Genomic DNA, 11117 nt, shown 5'->3' with positions numbered 1-11117 from the left:
CACACACACACACGCAAAGACACACAAACAAACACACACGCATACACACACGCACGCACACACGCACACAAACACACACACACACATACACACGCACGCACGCACGCACGCACGCAAGCACACACACGGCACACACACACACACACACACACACACACTGGCACACACACAAACAAATCCTCCTCACTTACAGATAAAATAAATCGATTAATCATACAAATCATGGTGATCAGTGGAACGCAAGACCTGGTTAAACATACCTATTACAGAGTTCGATAGACATTGGAACAAAACTGTCCTTTGTTCTTACAGCCCTGGCAGTAGGGACCCGAAAGTGTCCGGAGGGCAAGAGTTCGTAATGTTTAGCAATCACATGTGTGCAAACATTTGCAATGGATCTGACTTTACAAATAACACTTTTTCTGTTTCTCACGAACTATCTTGTTACAGCCATTTACTTTCTTTCCAGCACGTTTTTGTTTTTCACGATTAAACTTCCAAACCAACCAATGATTGAAACGTTAAGCGGTCACAAACATTCTCTTTCTTCCTTTTGGGTTCAGTGTGAGTTAAATGTTTGGAGTGAGGCGGTAAGCATTCTCGAAACAGATACTACATCAGAAGACTGGCACGTTTCTTGGCGAATGTCACCTCAAGAAGTAAAAAGTACATTTTCCTGTACTGTGAATTAGACGCATCTGTATTGATTCAATGAAAACTGATCCATACTGAACTATGTTAATCGTGCAATTTAATTAATGTAAAAGCGGACCGGTATACTCTCCTGCGCCAAAGTCATATATATATATTCAGTTCATCGTCTAATTCTATTCATTGCAGACGGTCATGCAAGCGTCTAGCAGACCAAGAAAAACAAAACAACAACCACCATACACACAAAACAACAACCACCATTAGATGTTTGGAATTCAATCTTGTAATGTAATATAGCAAATGCGAGCAAGTTCCATTACGAAACGGTAGGACAAGGCGATAACAAAGACAATGTACATGGAGGATTCACCTTCTGCAAATAGGCTAGCTATACCCAAACACAGCATTACAGATTCAAATGTCAAACATAAACTTTAAGGTATTCCTTATGTGTGGTGCCATCATTCAACACCCGACCCCCCTCCCCCCTCCCCCCCCTCCTCCCCCAAACCAAACGCTGTAGCTCTTGAAGCGATTTGAGATAGGAATTTTGGCCACGAGTACCTCATTTAAACTTTATTATTCAAGGCAACAACATCAATCCTTTTGTCTGGAGGATTTCCTCAAATTTCACTAGAATCAAACATAGTCATAGACCAGTCATACAGACAGACAGACAGACAGACTGACAGGCAAGCAGAGAAACAGACAGACAGACACGCACGCACGCACGCACGCACACACACACACACGCACGCACGCACGCACGCACGCACGCACACTACACACACACACACACACACACATACGGACACGGACACGCACGCAAATACACGTAACTTTTTTCAACTCGATCTATACTGACTCCACACCTCAACGGCCCGGAACCGGCCATGAATCTCATCAGAAGAACAATGATTGGAATGATCTATTCCCCATATACGAAAAAGCCGGGGGGTGGTGCGTGGGCTGAGGAAGCGAGGTGTGTGTGTGTGTTGGGGGGAGGGGAGGGGGGGGGGGGGGCAAATCCGGTAATTTGATGAAGCCAGGGAAGCTGGACAAGACATGACAGCTGGACACGATACGTCCATTCCCCTCATTGTCTTCACAGCTTGGGGCTAATCTCATCGCGATTCCACACGCTTCCATTCAAAGATGCTTGTCTGCGCAGACCACTGTCGAAGCAGCGATTTATCTTCTTGTCGTAGATAAGGATATAAACACTCAATTCATTTGACACAACTATCCCACAGATGACTATGCGGCAGCCGAACGAAATTGTATGCCATTTGTTAGTTCGCATCCGAGTCCCGCCGAAAAGTAATTAACATTTCCCGTTATCACGTTAATTGTGGGGCCAAAGACCTGTGTGCAGCGTCTGGATTCGTCACTTCCCCGAATACTCTTGCTGCACAGAATTGAGAGTTTCCAAATTCATATTTCTACAATTTTTGTCATGATGTATCAAAACACAAATGTTGATTACAATCTTTTGGGACAGTTTGAAAACGTTGAAAGCAACATCATTTCCTTTATGATGAGAGAGAGAGAGAGAGAGAGAGAGAGAGAGAGAGAGAGAGAGAGAGAGAGAGAGAGAGAGAGAGAGAGAGAGAGAGAGAGAATGACAATGACAATGACAATTCTTTATTTTACGAGGGTAACAGAATAAGCATGCAGGTATACTTTTTTGCATCTGGCCCTCGCCCTAAAGAGAGAGAGAGAGAGAGAGAGAGAGAGAGAGAGAGAGAGAGAGAGAGAGAGAGAGAGAGAGAGAGAGAGAGAGAGAGAGAGGGATGCTGACGAAGTATTTTCCAGTCATTCCCATGGCTCGTTGGGGACAGTTTCACACATTTGTAAACAGTGCTAATCATATGTCGCACAACACGCTGATCAGAGAGAACTCCCTGCGGTAGGCCTAGCTGCACGACCATATCCACACACATCACCGTGACTCTATCCCTTGAAAAGTCAGTTCAAAGCCTGACTGCACCGCCAGACAAAAAGTCAAATATTTGTCGGCATTAGCGCCATACAGTTTTATCCACACGATACCGACGCCTGTACAGAGACTGAGCGGTAATAGCAATGCCGGATCGATAATACAAATAATGGAGATGTGCTTTACGAGGATACTCTATAGAATTAACCGGTTCAGCCAAGCGTCTAACGTCTCTCTCCCAAGGGGTTGTCGCGCCGTCAGACCGGTCTAATCATCTCCCACCAGCGTGTTCAATGCGCGTCCCGGCCTGGGGGAATCCCGCCGTGCTCTTGTTGTCTGGGTGCAGTCCGTCTGTGTATCCCTGACCAACACCCCCCCCCTCCCCCCCCTCGCCGACAATATCCTACACGGGCCATGCTCAGCCTTAAAATGTATTGTGTCAGTTTCAGTTTGCAGAACATTTATTTAAAGTGACTGTATATATTTTATTCCGTGCTGCTTTTTCTTTTTCAGTGTTTCCCTTTGTATTTGTTTGTTCACGGAAAGTCCTGAAGAAGCTCCATGGGCGAAATTTGACATAGTTTTGTGTGTTCTGTCCTGGTATTGGTGAGTACAACATTCTTTAGTTTTTAAACTTAGTACTATATATAAATACTGCCTGGCAACGTATCACAGTTTGAAACAGAGAGTTTGAAACAGAGAGTCTGAAATGAGTCGGAGGGACGCGGCCGGACGGGCAAATGAATATAGACGGACTGAATTCGTCGCGATATAACCTTCGTGGTTGAAAACGACGTTAAACACCACATAAAGAAAGAAAGACGGACTGAAAGTCGGACAAAGAGACAGACATGGAAATCGGCGACAGTCAGGCACACCGTAACAAAGAAACACCAGTTTCACGATACCACAAAGTTGTTTCTGCCACCCCCCTCTCGTCTGTCTCAGTCTCGGCACTATGATCAGTCATCATCATAGTCAGTCAGTGTTACACTTGAACTTGACTTGACCCGACAACTGAACGACAATCATGCCGAGCCGGTGTAAATTAGTTCCTGTAGTCGCTTTTCTCAACAACAACAACAACAACAACAACAACAACAACAACAACAACAACAACAACAACAACAACAACGTGACACGGCAATGCGTTTAACTCTATGTCAACCCGTTAGTAACCATTTTCACTGTAACAACCCGCTTTGCGGCTGCGCGGCATAGTAAGTTATCCGAATACTGCGGAAACTGAGTACTGGTAACTTGTACAGGTGAAGGTCATCTTAGGCCGCCTTGCGCTCGTTATCTATTGACCGCAAAGTCGCATCAGTTCACGGTCACAGCGACACGAAATCAAAGCATTGGCGGGCGACGGCCTACCTGTGAAGCAGACGACACTTTCGTGACCCGAAAAGCACCGGAAGCAGACTAAGCTTAGGTCGTCTGCTCGTTACGTTTCAAGGCCGAACACGAAAAGCTCACTGCTCAGTCGTTTGTTGCGTCTGTCGTCATTTGTCGGGTGACAGTCGGCGTGTGAGACTTTGTCTGGGCAATAGATTGGATTTTCTGTGGCTGTTGCGCGATGTCTGATTCGGGTTATCCACCATTTCAGCTGGGAAAACCACGCTTTGATCAGGTACATGTGTCACAGAATAACCACTTGGGTCATGGGTCGTGGGTCACGCGCACTGGAAGTCTCGTGACATGAATGATTGTGCTGATCTGTGCATTTCAAAAATGTTCTCTTCTTCACTTCTTGCATTTTTGTTTGAATGTATCTGTCAGTTTTGAGTTCCAGACCTTACCGTAGATGCACAATTATGCTTGACTGAAGAAACACATTCTCTTCTGATGTCGGCAAATTCTGGTAGGCTTTTGGATCCAAGGGAGGCAATGCAGAAAAAAGTGTTCAAAGCTTTAGATGGAACTTTATGTCCCCTGATATATAATCTGGGTTGTGCTGACTAGTGGTAAATCGGGAATGGGGAATTATTATGTAAAGAGGATTCTTACAGGAACTGTGTGGGAAGTTATTTTAAGAATTTAAGGGTGTGCATGTTTACAGAGATTGAGGGAGGAAAAGAGCAGACTTGATGCACGCACAGTGTGTGTGTGTGTGCGGAGTGTGTGCTGTGTTCACAAAGTTTGTGTGAGTGTGTGTGTGTGTGAAAGAACAACGGAAGCAGAGTATAGCCTCTGATGAGCCATACCCATACCCCTACTGCAGCAAATACGGGATACCCTGTGTCTCCAGAACAGCTCTCAATTTGCATCTGCAGACGCATTCTAGAAATTGAACTGTTTACCACTCATCCGAAACTCCGTCGTGTGTGCCTCGGTGTGTGTGTGCGTGTGTTCTGTAAAGCTATGAACGTTATGTTTTTAACATGTTCTTTTTTCTGTGCAGGGAAAATTCGCTGGTCGACTACGTCATTTTCTGGATATCATTGACCCAAGAACTCTCTTTACAACAAAGGTAACATCTTTTTTCCACTGCAAAAATGACAGTGACTAAGGCTGATGGGGTCTATGTCGACCAAAAGAGTGGGATTCCCTGAGGTGGAGTTCCTTTAGGTGGATTCCCTGTAATTGTGTATACAGGGAATACCACAGGGTGTAGTTCCTGTAGCGTTTCGCTGATATCGCTGAAAGTCACGTGATGCTTAGCGACATCGGTAGAATGTGATGTTTTTACATTTAGTCAAGTTTTGACCGTGACTAAATGTTTTAACATAGAGGGGGAATCGAGACGAGGGTCGTGGTGTATGTGTGTGTGTGTGTGTGTCTGTGCGTGTGTGTGTGTAGAGCGATTCAGACTAAACTACTGGACCGATCTTTATGAAATTTGACATGCGAGTTCCTGGGTATGATATCCCCCGACGTTTTTTTCATTTTTTAGATAAATACATTTGATGACGTCATATCCGGCTTTTTGTAAAAGTTGAGGCAGCACTGTCACACCCTCATTTTTTAATCAAATTGATTGAAATTTTGGCAAGGCAATCTTCGACAAAGGCCGGGGTTTGGTATTGCATTTCAGCTTGGTGGCTTAAAAACTAATGAGTGAGTTTGGTCATTAAAAATCGGAAACTTGTAATTAAAATTATTTTTTTATTAAACGATCCAAAAACAATTTCATCTTATTCTTCGTCATTTTCTGATTCCAAAAACATATAAATATGTTATATTTGGATTAAAAACAAGCTCTGAAAATTAAAAATATAAAAATTATGATCAAAATTAAATTTCCGAAATCGATTTAAAAACAATTTCATCTTATTCCTTGTCGGTTCCTGATTCCAAAAACATATAGATATGATATGTTTGGATTAAAAACACGCTCAGAAAGTTAAAACGAAGAGAGGTACAGAAAAGCGTGCTATGCAGCACAGCGAAACCACTACCCCGCTGAACAGGCTCGTTAGTTTCAATCCGTTATGCACAAGCGGCGGACTACAGTCATTGTGAAAAAAAGCAGTGCGTTCAGTTTCATTCTGTGAGTTCCACAGCTTGACTAAATGTAGTAATTTCGCCTTACGCGACTTGTTTTTATCTTTTTTTGATATTTTTTAGAAATTCGAGTATGGGTTGCAAGTTTTATTGAAAAACTCCACCCTGTGGGATTCCCTGTATACAGGGAATCCCCCTACAGGAACTCCACCTACAGGGAATCCCACTCTTTTAGTCGACATAGACCCCATCAGCGTGACTAAGAAGCCTTAGACGAAACTGAGTAAGTGGAGAAGATCAGGAAAAGTCTGAAAAAAATCATCAGCTTGAAGTTTTAGTAAATTAGATACAGTTGACCCCCCACCACACACCTACACCCCCTCCCGCCAACCACCACTACCACTACCACCACCACCACCACTACCACCCTCCAGCTTTCAGACCTCCCAAAACACAATCAATCAGGTCTTTAGAAGGAGGGATCTAGTCTTCTTCTTCTTCTTCTGCGTTCGTGGGCTGAAACTCCCACGTACACTCGTGTTTTTTGCACGAGTGGAATTTTACGTGTATGACCATTTTTTACCCCGCCATTTAGGCAGCCATACGCCGTTTTCGGAGGAAGCATGCTGGGTATTTTCGTGTTTCTATAACCCACCGAACTCTGACATGGATTACAGGATCTTTTTCGTGCGCGCTTGGTCTTGTGCTTGCTTGTACACACGGGGGTGTTCGGACACCGAGGAGAGTCTGCACACAAAGTTGACTCTGAGAAATAAAATCTCTCGCCGAACGTGGGGACGAACTCACGCTGACAGCGGCCAACTGGATACAATTCCAGCGCGCTACCGATGCCCGGATCTAGTCTTAAAATGAAGGTACATTTACAGAGGTCTTGAACAAATATTCTCTAAAAGTAGCCGGGATTCGAACCCTGAACCTTCCACCTGGAACTGTCATAACCACTATCCCTTGAAAAGTCAGTTCAAAGCCTGACTGCACCGCCAGACAAAAAGTCAAATATTTATCGGCATTAGCGCCATACAGTTTTATCCACACGATACCGACGCCTGTACAGAGACTGAGCGGTAATAGCAATGCCGGATCGATAATACAAATATCTCTGAGACAAAGGAATACAGGAGGTAGCGGGGACAGGTACATGGCTCAGTCGGCTGTACATAACCACATGTACAGTGGAACCCCCATTTTAAGACCTCTAAAAATCTGAAACAAATCAGGTCTTAAAAAGGAGGGGGTCTTAAAATTGGGGTAAATTTACAGAGGCTCTGAACAGAAAGTCTGAGAAAACAAGGTCTTAAATTGGGGGGTCTTAAAAGGGGGGTTCCACTGTGCTGTATTTATTGTTTGTTGTCATGTAACAGGAACAGCTGGAGTCCAGTCTGAAGTTGCTGGAAGACTACAAGAAGGGAGCTGTCCCTCCTGGAGTCACCAATCAACAGTTATGGGAGGCTCAGAAAATCAAACAGGTACATGAACTTGAAGAAATATATGTGTAAAAAATGTGGGTTTTTTAAAGGAAAAGAAAACTTTTTGAAATGTTTGCTCCCACCAAAACTAACAACAAAAACCACCACAACAACAACAAAAACAACCACAACAACAACCACATTGATGACAACAACAACAACAACAACGAGTTGGGCCCACCAGGAGCCTGCGAAAGTACTGCTCAGTAGTAGGCGTTGATTTTACGTTCAGTCAAGTTTGGAAGTTTAGTTCTGATTGGAAGTGTTGTGCTTGCTTCGCTTTGTTTTGAAAAGCTTTTCCCCGTAAAAGTGGGCCTTACTTTACCACACAGCTTAAAATTCCTGAGTTATTTATGGAAAAAGGTCTATTATGGTACATGTATTTATGGTTAATGATTGAGAATTGCAATTTGTTTGCACACAACAGGCAATCATCCACCCAGACACCGGAGAGAAAATCTTCCTGCCTCTCAGAATGTCAGGTGTGTATACCTCTTTATTCAGGGCGACAAAGTGCTTTGTGTATTTTAAAACTTTCACTACCACGCGCTGTGAGCACTAGTTCATGTTTTTTCTAGCATCTGTGTGTGAGTACAAGAGAATGAATAAAACTTATGTTTGATTGATGATAATTTTGATGGATACACATGCTATTGCATGTTAATTTATGACATGATTGTTCAGATATGCCAGAATGAGCCTTTTTCACAAAAAGCGATGCATATTCGTCACCACAACCACTGTTTAAAAGAGCCCTTTGTGTTTCAATGTGTGCAATACTTGACTAACTGGCCTGAGTATAGTATGGATCTGAAATTATTTAGGGGGGGGGGGGGGGGGGGGGGGGGCACCATCAGGGTTTTCCATCTGCAGTGTAATTGCAATACTTACATTGAAAAGCAAGATACATTGCAAAAAAAGATGCAATTTAGCTTTTGCCTGGGGAATCATTGTCTACATGTAGTAACTGTAGTTCTGTTTTGTGTGCAGGTTTTGTGCCTTTTGGAACAATACCGGTATGTTGGCTTGGCTTGTGTATAGCTTTCCTCACAAACTCTTTAAATTTGCAGTTGAGTGTGTGTGTGTGTGTGTGTGTGTGTGTGTGTGTGTGTGCATGTGTGTGTGTGTGTGCGTGTGTGCATGAATATGTGCGTGTGTGTGAGACTAACCGACCGACAGAAATACAGACAGACAGAGGCAGAGAGAGAATGTAGTTCTAAAAAATGTCACTGCCTTGCATACCAGAATCACACTCACACAAATACTTTTAATAAATTTTTTCTGACATTAAAGAGAAAAAGACAGGCTCGATATGTGAGAACTAGAACTAGGATCGATAATGATACTGTATTTGAAGCAAAACTTGTCAACCGCTGTTGGTTGTTGTGTTACAGGTTGTGGGGATGCTGCTACCAAACCCCACCCTACGTGGGATTATCTTTTGGCAGTGGGTCAACCAGTCGCACAACGCTTGCGTCAACTTTGCCAACAGGAATGCTTCCAAGGTCAGTACCTTCACAGTAGACCTTGTTCGGAAATAACTCTGTCGGGTTTGAATGGGTTGTGAACTTGCTGACCCAAGGAAGTTGTCTCATCCCATCACCACAGTATAATAGACCAACTCCGGATATAACTCTTGTCAGGTTTCTATGGGCTGTGAAAGAGTAAATTCTCTTGCTTTTAATGAGTCAAACTTTCTTGCATGACATTATAGGCCAGTCACTGGCGAGGGGTGTGGAAACATGTAGACAAAGAGCGCATGTAGAAAGCTTCCCTCAATAAAAGCAAGAGTATTCAATTTTTTTTACAAACCATGCAAACCCCACAGAGTTATTTCCAGAGTTGGTCTATTATTCTGTGGTGACGGGATGAGTTGTCTTCCCTGGGTCAACAATTTATGTATGTGACAAAAGATCAGGTTTGACAAAATTTAATAATGGAAAAATATGAAGCCGAAAATGGAAGTGATAACTGATTTTAATTCTTTTTCAGTATTTTCTACAAACACAGTACATATTACTGAGCTTATAACGATAGCCACAAATAGCTATTCACAGAACATTTAAGTCATTTGTAACACATTCTTAAAGGATAGAAAACCGGATGATGGTTTTCTCCCTGCAGAAAATGCACATCAAGTTACTTTTACTTCAAATCCAGTTGACAAGCAAGTGTATACAATTGTTGAGATTATCAACAACAAAAAACAGACTTACCAGAATGAAAAATGAATGCCGGTAATGAGATTTGTGACACGGACATGAAAACCTTTTTGTCACAAGCACTTGTATTTTGGATCTTTGCTAGTTTTTCTTGTTAATATTAGAAAAAAGTTTATATGCATTGCTGAAACCGGAGTATATTGTGTGTCTAAATAGCAATTTCAAAGGATGTGTAATATTTATTGTCATTTATGGCTTTGATATAAATTTTACCACACACATTAAAGAGCAGTAACACAGGCATAGATGGCAAGACTGACACAAATGTGTGAAGGAATTGTTTTTGCGGTTGTATTTGGTTTAACTTTTTAAAACATTACTTGACAGTGAATTATGTGTGTGTGTTTATCAATTAAGATGCAGACTTGATAGAATGGCAGAGCTTGTTTTCATGTTAATTCTCACTTTTTTTTTATAACAGTCATTGCTTAAATAGAATGTTGTCTGTGTCAATGTTAATAAAATGTGTGATATGTTAGGGTTTGGCCAGTTTTCTTCTTCTTCTTCAGCGTTCGACGATGGCTGTGTCTAGATTCTTTGGCCCGTGATGTTGACGAAGTGGGCTGTCATTTCCAGGTCCTGAGTGCTGCCCCATAGCTTGGTGTGCAGCGATGTCACTGTGGGCGGTTTGGCCAGTGTTTTCCGTTCTTTGTCTACCCACTCTTATAAAATGTGTAACTTTGTTTTGCAGCCAACCCCAACAGAAAGATTTGTTCTAGGATATGTTGGTGCTGTCACCAGTGCAGTCTCTATAGCGGTGAGAGAAACAAATTATTACAGTTAACCATATTGTGCTTAGAATCAAACATCCAAATATATGTATATACAAGTTATATGCCATTCATATAGTGAAGTCACAGAGAGATATACATGTATAGAGAATACTACATGGCTTGCTGTGTCGTACCAAATTTACACGAGTTGTTTTTTTAAATATTGAACTGCGAGCGAAAGCGAGCTGTTCACTATTTGAAAAAGCAACGAGTGTAAATCTGGTACGACACAGCAAGCCATGTAGTATTCTGTTTATCCTACATACAGTACTTACGTGTATTTTACTGAAAATGTCCTGCAGTCGAGGCAGCTAGATTGAAGACGCTTGTTTGGAACCTCGATCTCTTCCAAAGCCTAGTGCAATCTATTACGTCAAAGTAAAGAAACGTCACTCTGAAAGTGTGGCGTGACGTGTTAGTTCTAAACATTCATCGAGGGTAATTAGCGAGCGCAATTATTTGTTCTATAATGACGTTTGTCTCGGTGACTTTGGCATCATGAGCAGTGGAAAAACAGGTCCCTGCCAGACTTGCTTGACATGACCTCATTTACATGGTATACACACGTGTGATTTGAACGATGATTATCTCACGA

At 42.5% G+C, this 11117-nt stretch overlaps 1 protein-coding gene across 1 annotated transcript in view; it reads left to right on the top strand.

Annotated features, from left to right (window-relative positions):
• The first annotated feature begins 4021 nt into the window (after positions 1 to 4021).
• The window catches only part of LOC138982011 (sideroflexin-5-like), a 35391-nt gene continuing 28295 nt past the window's right edge, over positions 4022 to 11117 (top strand). Inside the window, exons 1-7 of the mRNA XM_070355212.1 lie at positions 4022 to 4226; positions 4998 to 5066; positions 7423 to 7527; positions 7955 to 8009; positions 8518 to 8543; positions 8922 to 9032; positions 10441 to 10506. Of these exons, the coding sequence (XP_070211313.1) occupies positions 4173 to 4226; positions 4998 to 5066; positions 7423 to 7527; positions 7955 to 8009; positions 8518 to 8543; positions 8922 to 9032; positions 10441 to 10506 (486 nt within the window). The 5' untranslated portion in view covers positions 4022 to 4172. The remainder of the gene's footprint in view (positions 4227 to 4997; positions 5067 to 7422; positions 7528 to 7954; positions 8010 to 8517; positions 8544 to 8921; positions 9033 to 10440; positions 10507 to 11117) is intronic.

Source organism: Littorina saxatilis, linkage group LG12, assembly GCF_037325665.1.
Source record: "Littorina saxatilis isolate snail1 linkage group LG12, US_GU_Lsax_2.0, whole genome shotgun sequence".
NCBI lineage: Eukaryota > Metazoa > Mollusca > Gastropoda > Littorinimorpha > Littorinidae > Littorina > Littorina saxatilis.
Note: the sequence above shows the minus strand (reverse complement) of the source record. Positions and strands in the feature narration are given on the sequence as shown.